This window comes from Felis catus, chromosome D4 (assembly GCF_018350175.1).
Source record: "Felis catus isolate Fca126 chromosome D4, F.catus_Fca126_mat1.0, whole genome shotgun sequence".
Taxonomy (NCBI): Eukaryota; Metazoa; Chordata; class Mammalia; order Carnivora; family Felidae; genus Felis; species Felis catus.
The window spans coordinates 71,208,966-71,227,518 of NC_058380.1; the positions used below are offsets into that span (position 1 = coordinate 71,208,966).

The window sequence follows — 18,553 nt, forward strand, 5'->3', positions numbered from 1 at the left end:
ACTGTGAGATCATTACCTGAGCCGAAGTCGGACACTTAACCGAGTCACCCAGGAGCCCCCAAATCAAATGGTTTTAAAAGTGGATGCCTCCAAATCCCTAGGAAGGAACTCAAGATGGTTGCTTGCAAAGAGAGGCCTAGACACGAAGTTGAATCAGATGATGCTTTAACCCCACCAGAATGCAGAAATCTTCAGAATGAAATTGGAAGAGTTTTTCATTTCAATTAACTTCCTCTGATTTGAGCTTTCTAGGGCTTCAATCATACTCATTTCCTATGAGGTATATTCTGGGCCTAATTGCCTCTGCACCTGGCAAAGTGCCAGGCCTTGATTTTACCAGCTTCCTTCAAGAACTAAGACTTAAAAGTATAAAAAGAAAGAATGCTACTGGTCCCACTTGAATCACTCAGCATTAATAAACAAGAGAGGTATGGAAACCCTATAAATTATTATTCTGCAAGCCTGTCAAATTGTTATTTCCAAATTGAAGGAATGAAAAAGAAATGCTTCAATCCTTTGTCATATAAGTAGCTAAAGCCTACTTTGACTGGACTTTTAATTGGCAACGGTGGTCTTTGTTACCCTTTGTTTACTCATTCATCCGTTCAAGCACTCACTGGGGGTTTACCATGTGGAAGGTGCCGACCTTCAGTCCTAGATCAGACAGGGACACACACAGAAAGCATCCATGTTTCTGCCTTGTATACCGATTATAAAAATTGTTAGCTACAACTAGCTAACAATAAACCAATTTCCTACTCTTAACCTATTTTTATGAAATCTTTGGTACATGTCAGAAAATGAACTCCAAATGTCATAAACGGATCATTTCACCTGACCATGTCATGGAGAATTGTCTAAAAGTATGCTCCCTGGTTAAATGCAATTATTACTGAAGAAACCGGCTTGAGCTTCTCAGGAAGGTTGCTAGCTAAGCAAAGAAGTCATCCTTATTCAGTTGAATATTATAAAGCCCTCAAATATTTCTTGAAGTTTCTTGATTTCTGAGTAAACTCTATGAAGGATATTGCCAGTTCACTTAGAAGGGTGACAGAAGATTTTTTTTTTTTTTTGCTTGAACACACACAGTAAGATTTCAGTAGTTTTCATTTGTATAACTTCTTTTGCTGAAGTGAAATATCTTTTTGAGCTGGCGATGTCTTTGTACTATTTACTTTGTCTGCTGAGCAGACATCTCACTATTCCTGAGTTCCACAAGGCTGCACATACTTCGTGTGTTTCCTCAGATGGCTTTGTGGGTGACAGAGTCTCTGCTTCCTTGCAGTGTTCAGATTAGCTTGCTTTCACCTGCATAGTTAAAAGTTAAATGAGCTGGACATAGCCTTGAGTGACATTTCTTTTTCTCTCAGGAATCTGTAGATGTGATTTCACTCTTTTCCAGCTTCTAGGTTTGGAAATGACTGGTCGTCTGGTATGAGTCTGTTTACTTTTTCCTATAAGCAATGTGTTTCTGTTTTGAAAGCAACTTCGAGGATTTTCTCTTTATCCTTGTTATCCGCATAGTGGAAATCCTATGTAATGGGGCGTCACGGAACATTGCTTTCCAACTCTGCATTCAGGACCTTCTTTGTCTTGGTAGCTTGAAATCGGCCTTGGAGGTCAGGCTGCAGGCAGGTGATATTTCTAAAGCAAAAGGCTGATCTCGCTACTCCACTGTTTATTTTTAAAATTTTTTTTTTCAATGTTTATTTATTTTTGGGACAGAGAGAGACAGAGCATGAACGGGGGAGGGGCAGAGAGAGAGGGAGACACAGAATCGGAAGCAGGCTCCAGGCTCTGAGCCATCAGCCCAGAGCCTGACGCGGGGCTCGAACTCACAGACTGCGAGATCGTGACCTGGCTGAAGTCGGACGCTTAACCGACTGCGCCACCCAGGCGCCCCAATCCACTGTTTAAAACCCTCTGATGATTCTCCCCATTTACTGCAGGGCCAAGTCCAAATTACGTACCTGGACATGCAAGGCCTTTTATGACCCAGACCTGGTATCTACAGCCTTACCTAGACACACTCCCCCAACTCAACAATGAAACTTTCAGATGCATTTTTAGGGAAGCATGCCGACTGCTTGGTTTGGACGCTGATACATGCCACTCCTTCTTTGTGGAACACTACCTCCCTACTTGCCCCCTGCCCCACCTCCCCCGCTCCACCCACACACACATACCTTTGACTGCTTGTTCCCTTTTTATTCAACTTAAACACTTACTCCAGAAAACCTACCTAGTTTGCCTAGACCTAGAATTGAGCTGTCCCAGGCCGTTCACAAGCTTATCAGTCTTACATTTTATTATAATTACATTTTATTAGAATTATTGGTTTACAAATTATTTCCTAGCTAAATACCTTAACACAAAGACTTGTCGTGTCCACCATAGTACTCTTGAGACCCAATGTCAATACTAACTTAATGACTACCTTAATGTATGGATGAATGAGTGAATAAAAACTCCCCTGATGTTCAAAGGAAAAGGGTGGAGGTAAAATTGATGACAGAAGACAAAGATAAAAAGATGCTGGAGATCTGGATTGATAATTTAGATTCAAAGAGATAATCGATGTCCCTCTAGGGAAGGCCACAGCAAACAGATCAGAGGCAATAAACAAGGAATAACAAAACTAGCCAGAAAGGAAGATATAATTAAATCCATAAAGCAAAATTATTGTTCAAACAATGCCAATTTTTGCATTTTGAAAATAAATCTTACTAAGTCCTCATGGATCACTCTCTTAATACGTGTGATTTTTTTTTTTTTTTTTTTTTTTTTTTGAGAAAGAGAAAGAGACGGAGACAGAGTGAGAGCAGGGGAGGGGCAGAGAGAGAGACACACACACACAGAATCCAAAACAGGCTCCAGGCTCTGAGCTGTCAGCACAGAGCCTGATGTGGGGCTCAAAACCACAAACCGTGAGATCATGACCTGAGCTGAAATCAGGCGCCTAGCCCACTGAGCCACCCAGGCGCCCCAATATGTGTGATATTTTTGATACCAAAAAATTATCCTATTTACTAATGAGATTATACTACCAATTTTACAAATTACATTGCATTCCTTTCCATGTTAAATAAGTATGAACTGCCCTATAAAATCCAGATACAAAAATAGTCACCTCTTTCTGCCTTTCAATGATTACTCCTACTTTATTATTAGCAGGAAGTCTAGCTTTCCCCTCCGCACCCATCTTGGATTGACTTTTTAAAAAACCTTCATATGACTCAGTCCAAAGAAAGTCAGATCAGCTTTCAAGCCAATCATAAAGGAACCCGGGAAGGCTAAGTCCACTGTTGTTGTGACACCTGATGAGAAATGCTGCCATTGCTCCGAAATGCACTGCTGTGCTGTTCCTCCAGTTCCAGTCCTGTGCTGATGTTCTTCCTGTCACAGAAGGGACCAAACTTGGTCTCCATGGGCTTTAAAACCATTTGCCAGCTACCGGTGCTCAGGCCGTAATAACTGTGTCCACTGCTACACTAAGAAGTCCTACATGGACACCCCTTGTAATCTCTGCTTTTGCAAGTGTCCTATTTCAAACGGCTTTAGGCATCTGCTGCAGTAAAAGTTTTCTTTTGATTTTGTGATGTGTTATACTAATATATGTCTGTATATCAAACACATAATTCTTTTGCTATATTGCAGCCACTTTCTAACATGTTGTTTAGGATTGTTTAAATCTATGTTCCTTAATCTAGGAACACACTTTTCTTTGGTGCTAATGTTGCCAGGGTGTGATATTAGTATTATAATAACTTTCTAAAATAATTTCATAGATTTTTCTCTTACTGTAACATTTTATAAAATCTGGGAATTTTATTTCTTCTGAGACCAAAAGAATGTCTCCGTAATTCTATAAAGACTTTTAAATGTCCTGGTTAAGACTATCTTCAGATTTTCTGATTTTTCCAATTTGGCAATGTGGTCCTATCATTTTTCTGAAGATTTAAAAAATGTTATTGCATAATTACCTTCTACTATCATAACTCCTTTACCGTTCCTAATTTCATGTTTATGCTTTTATCTTTTAAAAATTAAAATCCTACTTACCAGACTACTTTAATAAAGATAAGACCAAACCTTGACCTATTTTTAAATTCTAGCATTTGTGGTATGTGTATTCTAACTTATTAATTACTGCTTGTACCTGGCTGTTACTTTATCATCTATTTTTGTTTTCTGTAGTTTTTGTTTCTTTTCCAAAGTCTTGAGTTAAACGTCTAGTTCATTCACTTTCATCCTTTTTATCTAATGGAAAGAGACAACACTGAGTTTACCATTGAGGACGGCTTTGGCCAAAGCTCACATCCTCTATCAGCAAACTATTTTCTAATCTGTCACTGTGGCTACTTTCTGTGTAGGGTACAAAGGATATTGTTTGCTATTAGAACATTCTTGTCAATATTATTAAAATACCCTGTATCTGTGTTTTTGTCTTTACCGGTCAATTAAAAGAATATAAATTAATAAAGTTGTTTTCACAGATACACAGTGGACTTTGTACTCTACAGAGTGATATGAACATGGCATCTGTCGGTGTCCAGGGAAATGCAGATTTTACCTTGTTTTCATACTGCATTGACTTTTTTAAAAAAATTTTAAATATTTATTTACTTTTGAGAGCAAGAGTGTGTGAGCAGGGGAGGGGCAGAGAGAGAGGGAGACACAGAATCTGAAGCAGGCTTCAGCCCTGAGCTGTCAGCACAGAGCCCGACACGGGGCTCGAACTCACGGGCCGTGAGATCATGACCTGAGCCGAAGTCAGATGCTTAACCGATGGAACCACCCAGACGCCTCTGCACTGACCTTTTTAATCGGAGTTTGACAGTTCAATTTTTAGATGAACTAAATTCTCATTTGTGTCTAATATTTCCACTCTTCATCTCCTATTATTTTTGTTTTGTTTGTAAATCAACAGTAAATGTGTATAAAAGCTCAACTTTAGACAGTCCTGTCCTCAAATATAATTTCATGAAATTATTTTATTTAATAACCTAACAATTTCCATAACTGTTGTCAGGTCATAAAAAACATGATGCAGTGTGAACAGCACTAACCCAGGATCTGCATTTGTCTTGGAAAAAAACAGCTCCTTTCTCTGGGTCTCATCTTTAAAATTCTGTGATTCTGCAAGTTGGATTTACTTGGACCTCTGGGTTATTACACTTGGACTTTAGAAATATATAACCAGGGATGACCTGATCCATAAAAACATATCCTTAAAATTAAATTTGGCTTACTAAACTTGCTTGAATTTAGCGAAGATTCCTTGACTACAAACATTACTTCTTAAAAGTTTAAGAATGAATGAAAAAAATTATTGTTCACTTACAGCATTCCCACCAATGACGTCCTCAAAGCCAAGTGTGGACATTCCAAATCTGCCTTCCTCTTCTTCTTCCTCCTTGTCCGTCTCACCTACATACTCCATGACTGTAATAATCTCCATCATGTCCAGCTTTGCAATATTTGTGCTTCTTACTGTAACTACTCTTTATTGCTGCCGGAGACGAAAACAATGGAAAAATAAGAAAAGGTGAGATTCTAATTTAAGCTAATCACATGTAGTGATATATTAAAACCTATAAACTTAACATGGGAATTGGGGATGGGAAGAGGGATCTATACAACACGGACAGTCTCTTTAGGACGTCTAATGCCTTGCTTTAAGATCAAGCACCCCACCATGATCTTTAAAAATATCAATACCTTTTTGCAAAGGATCACATGTCCTAACTTTTCACAGTAGAGAGAATCTAAACAATAATTTGGAAGAATATGGCTACTCCAGCTCAGCCCCATTGCTATGCCAACTGGATAGTGACAAAATTCCCACGAAAATGGGCTTTTTGACTCCAGACCAAACGAAATATTTCTTGCTCTAAAACTGAAGGATCTTCAGTTGCCTTAGTATAATTTGTTTCCTCCTAGCATCCTCTCTCTTTAAAAACCAAGCCTGAGGGGCGCCTGGGTGGCTCAGTCGGTTAAGTGGCCGACTTCAGCTCAGGTCATGATCTCACAGTCCGTGAGTTCGAGCCCCGCGTCGGGCTCTGTGCTGACCGCTCAGAGCCTGGAGCCTGTCTCAGGTTCTGTGTCTCCCTCTCTCTGACCCTCCCCCGTTCATGCTCTGTCTCTCTCTGTCTCAAAAATAAATAAATGTTAAAAAAAAAAAAAAACCCCGAGCCTGAGTACAAAGATCTCACCTGACCCTGAGCTCATTATCAATCTTGCCTGTCTTACCTGCAGAGAGTCAGCGGCGGTTACCCTCACTACTCTTCCCTCTGAGCTCTTACTAGACAGACTTCATCCCAACCCCATGTACCAGAGGATGCCACTCCTGCTGAATCCCAAACTGCTGAGCCTGGAGTACCCAAGGAATAACATTGAATATGTGAGAGATATTGGCGAAGGAGCATTTGGAAGGGTCTTTCAAGCAAGGTAAAGTTACCCATGTGAAAAATCTTTCCACCGAATTTGTACCTGAAAGGCTATGAGACCGCTCCTTTGATGCCTACGCTGAATGTATGATACCTATTATCAAGTAATTCTTCACATCATTAACCTCATCTCATGGAGTACTTATACTCTGAATCTTAATAATTTTTTCTCTCTGCTGGAAAATAGGGCTGGGCAGAAGGAGAGAACCTTCATTTATGCTGTATTCAAATTATAAGCAATTAGCAAAGTTTAATTATATTTCCTTTTCAGAAATAATTTTATCACACATTTTAATTTCTTGCCTTGTTTTTAGTAAATAATTCTAAAATTTACTTCTCTTCCATTTTCTATTGCTATATTCTTCACTTCATCTAAAATTTACTTTGAACTAGTGTTTCCATTTAAGAATTCAGACTCGTGAGGCACCTGGGTGGCTCAGTCAGTTAAACGTCTGACTTCAGCTCAGGTCAAGATCTTATGGTTCTTGAGTTCTAGTCCTGCATCAGGCTCTGTGCTGACAGCTCAGAGCCTGGAACCTGCTTCAGATTCTGCGTCTCCCTCTCCTTCTGCCTGTCCCCCATTTGCATTCTGTCTCTCTCTCAAAAATAAATAAGCACTAAAAAAATTTTAAAAAGAAGAATTCAGAGTCTGATACGTGTAGATATTAAATGGATGTCCATGGAGTCATATGATATTTGTCTTTCTCTGACTAATTTTGCTTGACCTCACTCATATGAGGACTTTAAGAGACAAAACAGAGAACATAAGGGAAGGGAAACAAAAATATTATAAAACTAGGGAGGGGGACAAAACATAAGAGATTCTTAAATATGGAGAACAGAGGGTTACTGGAGGGGTCGTGGGAGGGGGGATGGGCTAAATGGGTAAGGGGCATTTAGGAATCTACTCCTGAAATCACTGTTGCACTATATGCTAACTAATTTGGATGTAAATTAAAAAAAAATAAAATTTTAAAAATAAATAAATAGATATCCATGGAATGGCAAAAATAGAAAAAGGAAAAAATAATGCAAAAATGCCAGAACATAATGAGCTCAAGGAAGGAGTACATATGGGGGTCAATGCTAGCCCATTTACTGCCTTTCTGTGAACTGGAAGGAAATACCCTTTATGCATGGATGTGGCTCAAGACACACAACTGGGCCAGAGAATGTGGACTTGGTTTTAATCACTAATTGTCATTCTGTCCTGGTGTTTTTGGGCAGGACACAACCTCAACTCCACTCATAGTAGCCCTGGTATGGAGGTTACAAAATTAATGAAAACCTCACACAAATACGTACTGGGAACCAAAAATATGCAAGGCACCATTTGAGGCTTTAGAGGGATATAAAGAATAAGCCATGGTCCCTGCCTTCCAGGAATTTCGAGTCTGGCCAGACATTAAGGGTTTAGGATGGTAATGACAATCTCATTGGATCTGTGTACTTTAGAATTCCTGAAATGTACAAATAATGCATTTTTCAAACTTAATCTGTGTTGAAAATAGTCCCAGTGATTTTTATTAATTGGAGTCGAGGAGTTTTAAGTACGATCTACTGTTGGCATCTTACTCTGATTCTGTGGCTCTGGGAAAGGCTGTAAAAGTGGAAGGAATGTATATGAATGTGGGTAGAGTAATGTGGGTAGATGGTGTTCCCGATCTTTGATTTCTTTCTAAACAAATGTATCTCTCAGGGCTCCGGGCTTACTTCCCTATGAACCTTTCACAATGGTGGCAGTGAAGATGCTCAAAGAAGAAGCCTCAGCAGACATGCAAGCCGACTTTCAGAGGGAGGCAGCCCTCATGGCAGAATTTGATAACCCTAACATTGTGAAACTCTTAGGTATGACTATAGAAATGAAGAAATGCATTGCATCCCCCAAACAGAAGCTTCCCAAGTTTTGCTCCTTTACCCCTACATTTGTGCTTTTTTCCTTCACTTCTTTGTCAGGGAGCCATCCCTGTTCCTTCCCATATATTTTCTGCACCAAGGAGTGGAACGTTACGTTAAATAACCTCAGTTCAAAACATCGCTTTTTTTTTTAATTACTCAGAGAAGTATGTTGTCATTTAATTTTCTCTCTAGAATGTATAAATATACTGATTGCTAAATCCCTGGAATTAAAAACCAGGCCCAATATAAATAAGCCAAGATAATAGCATTCATTATTTCTCTTCCTTTTTGAACAGAGCCTTCTAATTTTTGCCTGAAAAAAAAGAATAATAGGTCTAATAATCTATTTTTACAGTGATGTGAAATTGCACCCAAATGATCTAATATTTCAAGGTGTCCTATTTCCCTCTCAAATACAGCAAGAATTTAAGTTTTGCACATGTCCTCCCGGCACTAACCCTCAGACTCCATTTATGTTAACATCTTTTTTTCTTTCTAGAATGAACATCCTAAAAGCTAAGTTTTGAAAAATTTTACTGAGCACTTTACCTAAGATTTTGGATTGTGTTATCCTTTCCAAATCTCCTCTTCTTTACCATCCTTCCCCATAGAAAGAGCAGGAAGAGCAAGTAGCTTACATGCTCAAAGCAAGCGCCATTTGTAAGTTCGCTCGGCAAACAAGTACCGAGTACTTGCTGTGCCACACACGTGGTAGGTGTGTGGGATTTAAAAAACGAGTAAGACATGACTTCTGCTTTCAGAGCGCTAAAACGTTGGAGGAGAAACCTCAAACAAATGGACGATTGTCACGGGACGGTAGGTCCTCCGCTAAAGGCTGATAGAAGGCAAATCTGGTAACAGGCAGTATCTACAGTGGAGGCACTTAGCAGGAGTGATGGATAAGCTGAATCTTAAAAGGCAAATAGGCAGACGTTGACACCCAAACAAATGGGGTCAGGGTTCGAGTGCGATGCCGTCCACAGAATACCGGGGCCCCTATTTTCTAACGTGGCCACCAAGTGCTTTGGGAGCGCTCTTTCCCCCGTGTCACTTGAGACACCCACCCTAACGAGGGCCGTGATTTCGGTTGCAGGCGTGTGCGCCGTCGGGAAGCCCATGTGCCTGCTCTTTGAATACATGGCCTACGGCGACCTCAACGAGTTCCTCCGCAGCATGTCCCCGCACCCCGTGTGCAGCCTCAGTCACAGCGACCTGTCCGGGAGGGCCCAGGCCGCCAGCCCGGCCCCGCCACCGCTCTCCTGTGCGGAGCAGCTGTGCATCGCCAGGCAGGTGGCCGCCGGCATGGCTTACCTCTCGGAGCGCAAGTTCGTGCACCGGGACCTGGCCACCAGGAACTGCCTGGTGGGCGAGAACATGGTGGTGAAAATCGCCGACTTCGGCCTCTCCAGGAACATCTACTCCGCGGACTACTACAAAGCTAACGAGAACGACGCCATCCCCATCCGCTGGATGCCCCCCGAGTCCATCTTCTACAACCGCTACACCACCGAGTCGGACGTGTGGGCCTACGGCGTGGTCCTGTGGGAGATCTTCTCCTACGGCCTGCAGCCCTACTACGGCATGGCCCACGAGGAGGTCATCTACTACGTGCGCGACGGCCACATCCTGTCCCGGCCCGAGGACTGTCCCCTGGAGCTGTACAACCTGATGCGCCTGTGCTGGAGCAAGCTGCCCGCCGACAGACCCAGCTTCCCCAGCATTCACCGAATTCTGCAGCGGATGTGCGAGAGAGCGGAGGGGACGGTGGGCGTCTGAGCGCGGGGACGCTACGGGGGACGCACCACAGGCCTGGCTCAGACTCTGGGAGCTGCAGGAATCCGAGCCGCTTCTCCCACCTGGACAACAGCACGGCGGACGGATACGCGCGAGTACCGGGGCGGCTAGCACCACGCGCGAGTAGCGGGGAGGTCAGTTTCTCACCAAGAGCAAAGTGCAGAGCTCATCCCGTAGACCACTCCGACTCGGAAAGGCTGACTAGGACATGGTTTACGGGGAAGCAGAGCATCCTCCTCAGTTCCTGACTCGCCTGGCAGCAGAGTGAGACTCTGCTGGATTAAATTTTAATATGAAATGTGATACAGAGCTTCATTTTCAATAGAGTTTACTCCTGTCCATATGAAAGTAGTATATCTTTCTGTAAGACACTTAGGTAAAGTACAGAACACCAGGAAGAAAAAACCATTCTTTGTCTCCCACCCAAAGATGACGGGTGCTCATTGTTTTTGTTTTGTTTTTTTAATTGAATTTCTTTCTTGCATTTGTGGATAATTTTATATTTGTTTGTGTTCTCCAGAGTTGTGGTTATACTTTACTGATAGAGGGCTTCTAAGGAATAAAATGATAAATCGGTAAGGCCATATCCCCACAGTGATTTTTTTATTTCCTTTTCTGTCTTTATGCTGCTTCTCCTTTGGAAGTTTTTCCTTTGTGGGCACTTGTTCTAAATTTCATCTGCTTATTTTATTCCTACAGTTTTTCTGAAATACTTTTTTGTATTTATCTTTTTCTTTGAAAATTTTCTCTGTATCTTTGCTTTCATTTTATTTCTTTCACTTTGCAGGGCTTTGTGTCCTTTTTTGGTTATTTTTTTTCTTTTCATCTCATATATACAATGAATACCCAGGCAGAAATAATAACTTTTAAACTAACACCGTAGACTAATGTGTATATAACTTTTGCAAAGTAATACTATTTTCCTCTGTACTTGCTTCTGAAGCTACACATTTCAAATTTGTCATCCACTAATGTATTGCCACAGTCTATTAAATCTCCTAAACCATAGTTTAGGAGATTTCTCAAGATGGTCTTATGGCTCTAAGTTATTTCAAACTTGATGTTTTTGTGCACTTTGATATTTTTTTCTTTCTAGAAAACAATTCCACAGGCAATAGCATTAATATAGTGTTGGTTACCAAATTTTTTGTAGGACTATTAACCCTGTCTTGTTACATTTTATGATTGTTTAAGAAATAAAAACCCTCTCGAATTCAGATCCCTGATGCACAGATTTTTGAGAGGACCCCCCCCCCCATGATATATGTTTTTCTAAGGTCAACATGAATAAAATGAATTCATTTCTGAAATGATGTGAACCCAAATACTCCTGGAAAGCAAATAAACAGGGAAGAGAAAATTACAATCTACCGTAGACCAACTTACTTTAATTCAAACTAATTGGTAGTTAGGGCAATGAATTTTTAAAAGGAAATTTTCAGCTGTCTGCTGGAAGAATCCAACTGAAATCAAATTTTCTTTCATGCAACAACTTGTCTTTGCTGGAAAACCTGCCATTTCTTGTTCATAGTCCCTCCATGCAATCTAGACAAAAGCATCAGAAATTACCCTGGATTTTACCCACTCCTTCCTCCCTGATATTCTATCAATTTTACTTTTTAAAACCCTCCTTCCTGCTCATGTACCTTTCCTTCCAGCCCATCTGACTGTTACAGATTCTATCACAACCTTCCTTCCATTTCCGGCCCAAGCAGATTCCATTGCTATGACAGCGTGAGGACATGCTTATTCACAATTCTGATTCATATAACAGAGAAGTCAGAGCTCAGGACTGAGACCTAGAGAGGTGCTTTAGATAAAAGTCATGATTGTAAGTCCAAAATTGAGACAGTCATCCAAAGGGCTGGCTGAAGAATAAGGTTGCAGCCCGAGTCCATAACAAAAGGCCAAGCGGCCAACAAAGCAGAAAAGCTGGAGAGGCCCAGCATCCAGTGTGGATCTTTTGTGTGGATATCCATGGCATACTTTAAATGGTTCACACGTGCGTGTCATGTATGTTGTGCAAGCTTCAAAGAAGTCCTCACATTTCCTCAGCTGAGGAAGTTTTATTATATAATTTTTTTCATTTATTTTTGAGAGAAAGGCAGAGAGCCTGAGCAGAGGAGGGGCAGAGAGAGAGGGAGACACGGAATCCAAAGCAGGCTCCAGGCCCCGAGCTGCCAGCACAGAGCCCATCGCGGGGCTCGAAGTCACGAGCCGTGAGATCATGACCTGAGCCCACGTCCGACGTTTAACCGCCGGAGCCACCCAGGCGCCCCTGAGAAAGTTTCATTGTAAAAGAAAGACATGGAAGCCAAGCCAATCAGAAAAGCTACCCCCAAAAAAATCAGAGTCAGGACAGGAACTCCGAGTACCCAACGTATGGCTCATGCTGCAGGCATCCCGTCTCAGAAGCGGGTGTCCACAGCTCTGGTTCTGTTGTTCACCACTTCAAGCTATTCTCTGTTTCCCTCCCTGCCGCTGAATAACTGCCCTTAACTTTCCTGACTCTTCCTTCGCGGCCTCTACAGCCTCATGGATCCTCTGTGTGTTTTTTGGAGCTCTGGTATTCAAGATCCCAAAGCAAACAAAGCGCAGAGATATAGGGAAATACAGTGAGAGAATGAGTGAGTTACTAAGCAAGCAAGCATTAGGGAAACCATTCGATTTTCTTAAATACTTGCAGTAACTGAAAAATCAGCAAAAATCCCATTATAATAATGGTAGTAATAAAAAATACCATCAGCTAGTACTTAATGAATGCTTACCGTGTATATTCAAAGGTCTCTAAGTATAGTAACTTTAATAGCACACTATCCCTGTGATGTCCGTACTATCATTATGCCCATTTTTATGTGAGTACACAGGCAAAGCGAGATTATGTAACTGACCCAAACACATAGAGCAACAGAGCCTGGTTTATGACCAAAAGAGGCTGAGCTCTCAACCACGACACTATGGTGCTTCAGATGAGTACAGAGGGAACAACTGAATCTCGATGACTATATGGACGGGATTTGTAATTTGTACGTAGTTTCTAAGGACACCCTATAGCCCTTATACTATTGTGTCTCCAAGTCTTGAATAGCAAAAAGAGTATATTTGGGGATTGCTGACTCAGTCACAAAGTCAAATAAACGGCGTGTTTACTTTTTTGTCAGTTCTAAGTGCATTTCCAGGTTATGTTAAGGTCACTACCTTATTTCCTTAGTGCTCACCTTCAGGTTCTGTATCTTAGGAACATGGACCCGTTATTTACCAGTACTGTTTTCTTTGTTAGATACAGATCTTTCCCATTGTAAAATCACTGTATAAATTTATAAGGAGAGACAAGAGAGAGACACTCACAGCACCATTGTTATCAAGCGTCAGAACAGGCACCAACAAGCTGTGTTAAGTGGTCGAATATCAAATGTGACAAGAATACCGGGGTAATGCATGTGGCACCAAAAGAACATATTCCCTGGTTCTGTGATGAAGCAGAAAACGAACACTTCTCTCCACTTTACAGTGTATTATAAACTGTTTGTTCCATGTCATTAGCTATTCTTCTAGAAGTCCAATTTAATTTCTGAATAAGGTTCCATGTTATGGATATTACCATAATTTAGTTAATTTATTTTTGGACATTTGAGTTTTTCTAATTTTCACTATTACAAACAATATTGTGATGATCGTCCTTATTTGCATGTGTGCGTAATTATCTCTTTATGGAAATTGTGAGAAAGGGAATGTCTGGGCCAAATGGCATGCACAACATTAAGGCTTTTGTTAGGTATTATCATATTCTCTAGAAATATTGTTCCCATCTGCATTGTACAAGAGATCTCGTAGCCCTAAAAATTTACTGTCACAGAGAATTAATTCTCATTTTTTTTAGAAGACTTGTCTATTTGGTAATAGAAAAAGATGATCTCCTTTTGATTTTATGCTTTAAATTACTAGTGAAGTTGAATTTTTCTTGTTCCTGGGTCACTCATAGTTTTTATTTTGGGAATCATCTATAGCCTGTTTTTCTGCTGTGTTGTTCTTTTCTCTAATTGACTTGCAAGAGTCATTTTATAAAACAAATACTGAAACGTTGTCCTACTTTACACAAAAGGGAAAATATATACATGCTTTTACCTTAAAATAGCATTTACTTTTTTATTGCACAAGCAATACTTTATTGCACAAGCAATACATAATCTTTTGAAAAGAAAATATGCAATAATATGCAATAACAACACATAGTGTAAAATAATGGGGAAAATGAAAAAAACACCAACCAGTGGTAACTGACATTAACAGCATGATAAATAAAGTTCCAGCTGTCTTCAGATAAGTGTATAGGTAGGTAGGCAAATAGATAAATGATAGATAGATAGAGATAGACAATCATTTTAAATGACAACCAGATCATACTGTTATATTCTTTTGAGCTTTGTTTTTTCACTGAATGAATCATCAACATCTTTCATACCAATAAGTATTCATGTGCCTCATCATTTTTGGTGGTTGAAAACTATTCCATCATACGGACCTATAGTATTTTAACTATTACTCCATTGTTGGACATTTATTTTTATTTTTCATTATAAATACAATATTTTGATTAATCTTCTTGCTAAATTTTGTAAATATCTATTTCAGGTGATTTCTTTAGATACAACTTCTAGAAATGTAATTTCTAGAACAAAGATTATCTATACCCTTTTCATACTTTTAAATATGTTGACAAATTATCTTCCAGAATTAATTTATCAATATACACATCTTCCAACTAGATGAGAGATGAGCCTGTTTCTTTCAAATTCTCCAATACTGAGCATTTTAATACTTGCCAGTATAATAGCTTAAAATTCTATTTTGTAGCTTATGTTTATATTTCTTTAAATGAGATAAGATTGAATATATTTTTAATGTTTTGGGGACAATTGATTTACTCTGTGATTTGCCTTCTCCTTCTATTATTTTTCTATTTGGTGTATCTTTTTTCTTATTGCTTTGTAAAAAGCACTTTAAATATTAAGGAGCTAAAATTTGTCATACACATTTTAACCACTTTTATCATGTCAAAAATATATACTTCTATTTGTCTTTTACTATAAGAATTTATTAAACAGGAAAGAAGGGTGAATTTTCAGTCTTTTGAGATAATTGTGGCTTTTTCCTTCATTAATCTGTTAATAAGTAGAAATGTATGAATTGATTTCCAAATGTTGAAATATCCTTATGTTCTGGGAATAAACTCTCTTTGGATGTGTCACATTAAACTTTTAATTTACTACCAAACCTGTTTTATTAGCATTTATTTGCATCCATATTTATAAATTCATAAAATTAAAAGTTTACCATTTTCTTCTTTGTTAGCATTTGGTATTAGCATTATGATAGTTTCAAAAACTTAGGAGTTTCTTCCTCTATGATCCTGGTTGGTTTATTTTAAAATAATGCTTGGGGCGCCCAGGTGGCTTAGTTGGTTAAGCCTCCAACTCTTTGTTTCGGCTTAGGTCACGATCTCATGGTTCATGAATTCAAGTCCCGCATTGGGCTCCGTGCTGTCAGTGCAGGGCCTGCTTCAGATTCGTTCTCGCTCTCTCTCTGCCCCTCCCCTGCTTTCTCTCTCCCTCTCTCTCTCAAAATAAACTTTAAATATTAAAAGTAAAATAAAATAATGGTTACTTATTAATAATAGCAATACGCACACCTGTTTTTTTTAAACACTCCTAAGAAGGGTACAAATAAATTTAAATATCCCTTCATCCAATTCATCTCTAGTCCTAGTTTAAGTGCAAACCACTTTACCCATTTCTGGTTTCAGTTCTTCTGGTGATTATCACTGCAATTCTAATCAATACACTTACCTTATAACAAATATTCTTCCTGAATTGATCAATTAGAAAAGCTATGTAATAGCTCCCTTCCTAAAAGATGGGCAGTTCAGAGTACTTTTACTCAAACTCCTCTAGAATTTCTGAGATATGTTAATTAACTTCTTATTATCACTTATATTGCTTATTATTATATTTTTTAAAAAATTTTTATGTTTATTTATTTCTGAGACAGAGCGAGACAGAGCATGAGTGGGGGAGGGGCAGGAGAAAGAGAGAGAGAGGGAGACACAGAATCCAAAGCAGGCTCCAGGCTCTGAGCTGTCAGCCCAGAGCCGGACGCGGGGCTTGAACTCACAAACTGTGAGATCATGACCTGAGCCAAAGTCAGTCGCTCAACTGACTGAGCCACCCAGGCGCCCCTCTTATCGTTATATTTTTAAAAATATACTTACACAGGGGCGCCTGGTGGCTCAGTTGGTGAAGTGTCCAACTTCGGCTCAGGTCATGATCTCCTTGTTTGTGAGTTAAAGCCCCGCGTCGGGCTCTGTGCTGATAGCTTGGAGCCTGGAGCCTGCTTTGGATTCTGTGTCTCCCTCCCTCTCTCTCTGCCCCTCCCCTGCTCATGCTCTGTCTCTCTCTGTCTCTCAAAAATAAATAAATGTTAAAAAAAAATTTTAAATATATATACATATATATACTTAAACAAAGATCGGCCTGATTCTGGACTATGTAAGACGCAATTAGAGTTCCCACACTTCCACTACTTTTCCCCTTCCCCCTGCATGCTGTCAGCTATACCCCTGTTTCTATATTTGCATTTGGTTCTGCAACAAATTAAGATTTGAGTATTGACAATAGGTTGGTTCTAATCATGAAGAAAAGGAACGATATCTATAATAATGTCATTATGTAAATATGCATTGCTAAAGAAATGATATTCAATTATTTTAATGTTCTAATGCATTTTAATATGCGTTCTTTTTTATAAATAATATATCATTTAAAATATCACCAAGTTTTTAAGTTCTCTTCTGTTATTTTTTTCTTCCTTTCTTCTGCCTCTCTCCTCTCATGCTTTTGTTTTCCACAAATGTCACTGATTTAACATAGAGAATTACAAAGAGTTGCTTTGATTCATATGGGGAGCGGGAGTGGGCTTCTGCTGCAGATTTGTTGGTCTGTTCGTGCAGCAGGCCTCTCTTCAATGGGATGGCTGCACCTATGGGCTCTGAGTATGTGGTTCGTGGGGAGAGCAGAAGCAGGCCGAGTGAGCACTCCCACAGTTGCCAAAGTGGTGAAAAGCCTCTGCTCGGTGGATTGAATACTTCAGTATGTCTCACTCCTGGAGGGGGCGGTTTTTCCTTCACCCCTCTTCTCCCCGGTGAGAGTCTGAGATTCTTCCCATATTCTACTCTGCTTGCCTACCAGGCAAATCTTCCAGTCCATTCAGAAAGCATTTCCGGGGGCTCCAGCTGGTGGCAAAGCCTCTCAGTCCACCTGTTCTATGTGCGAGCCTCGCGTCAACCACCCTGATAGACAACCCACAGCCCATCCCTGCTCTCCGTATCTGCTGACTCAGAGCCCGGACTCTCTGTCTACTCTGGTGAAATCACTTCCCACCTCTCCTGACAGCTGGCCCTCGTGTACTGCAGGCTGCACTTGGCGGTTTCCTGTGCCTGCGTTATTCACGAATAAGAACGTTAGATACCTTCTGCTTTCCGAATATTCAAAATGATGGCACCTAGGTTGGTCTCAGCATGTATATACATTTATTCTTATTCACATACCTTTACTGTCACATCAGTGAAATCTTGGGGTGAAAGGAAAAGGCTCAGGCCTACCATTTTGACCAAGAAGCCTTCCTGGAATCATTTTAATAGCTCAGAAATTACCTGCTCCTCCTTAATCTCTTTGTTGTTTTTGCCTCTCCTCCGTCTTTTCCCAGCCTCTGAATATTGGAACACGCCTCCGCCCAATCCTTGGGCAGCGTCTCTCTCTTATCTATCTCTTCTCCCCTAGTGATCTCATCCGGACGTCTCATGCAAGGCTAAAAATACCACAATACGCTGAAATTTTTATCTTTAGCTCAATCCTCTCTCTGCAACTTCATGCTCATATTTCTAACTACCTGTTAGAAAAGAGCTTTAAATCCTCCTCCCCTCCCTCTCTGCTCTGTCTCTGGGGCTGATCTGATCTAGGAGCAAAGCCGAAAACCACTTCACAGCTTGGTATTGCCTCTTGTGTCAGGGCGGAGACCCAGAGCCCCTCCAGAATGAGTGCACACTTAGTGTCCTGGTACTGCTGACTCAGAAACTCATTCTCGAGAGGGCAGATCTGGCCTGTTTTAAGAGTTTCCAACAGCCTCCCCCATTCCCATTACGACTGGCAGAAATTCACCAGTATTTTGAAGGTACCTGTTACCCATCCCTGATTTGCAGCACCAATGTGGGTGTTTCCTTTTTAACGTGGTCTGTGCGTCACTCTGTGGGGATCCCGGAGGAGGGCACTTGATGCTGTACTCGATTCATGTCTTCAGCCACAGCCCGCCTCCTCGTGGGGAGGGTTGGCCTGACCTTGCACGTTCAAATCTTTACA

At 40.4% G+C, this 18,553-nt stretch overlaps 2 protein-coding genes across 4 annotated transcripts in view; one reads left to right on the plus strand and one right to left on the minus strand.

Moving 5' to 3' along the window:
- The window catches only part of SVEP1 (sushi, von Willebrand factor type A, EGF and pentraxin domain containing 1), a 351,417-nt gene extending 345,941 nt beyond the window's left edge, over positions 1 to 5,476 (minus strand). Inside the window, exon 1 of the mRNA XM_045043475.1 lies at positions 5,345 to 5,476. The gene's annotated coding sequence lies outside the window, so the exon portion shown is untranslated. The remainder of the gene's footprint in view (positions 1 to 5,344) is intronic.
- MUSK (muscle associated receptor tyrosine kinase) overlaps positions 1 to 15,416 on the plus strand; it is a 97,300-nt gene extending 81,884 nt beyond the window's left edge. For all 3 annotated transcript variants that reach the window (XM_045043477.1, XM_045043476.1, XM_011288501.3), the window contains 4 exons: positions 5,347 to 5,548; positions 6,259 to 6,450; positions 8,149 to 8,297; positions 9,442 to 15,416. In XM_045043477.1, the coding sequence (XP_044899412.1) occupies positions 5,347 to 5,548; positions 6,259 to 6,450; positions 8,149 to 8,297; positions 9,442 to 10,124 (1,226 nt within the window). In that variant the 3' untranslated portion in view covers positions 10,125 to 15,416. The remainder of the gene's footprint in view (positions 1 to 5,346; positions 5,549 to 6,258; positions 6,451 to 8,148; positions 8,298 to 9,441) is intronic.
- Positions 15,417 to 18,553: the final 3,137 nt, after the last annotated feature.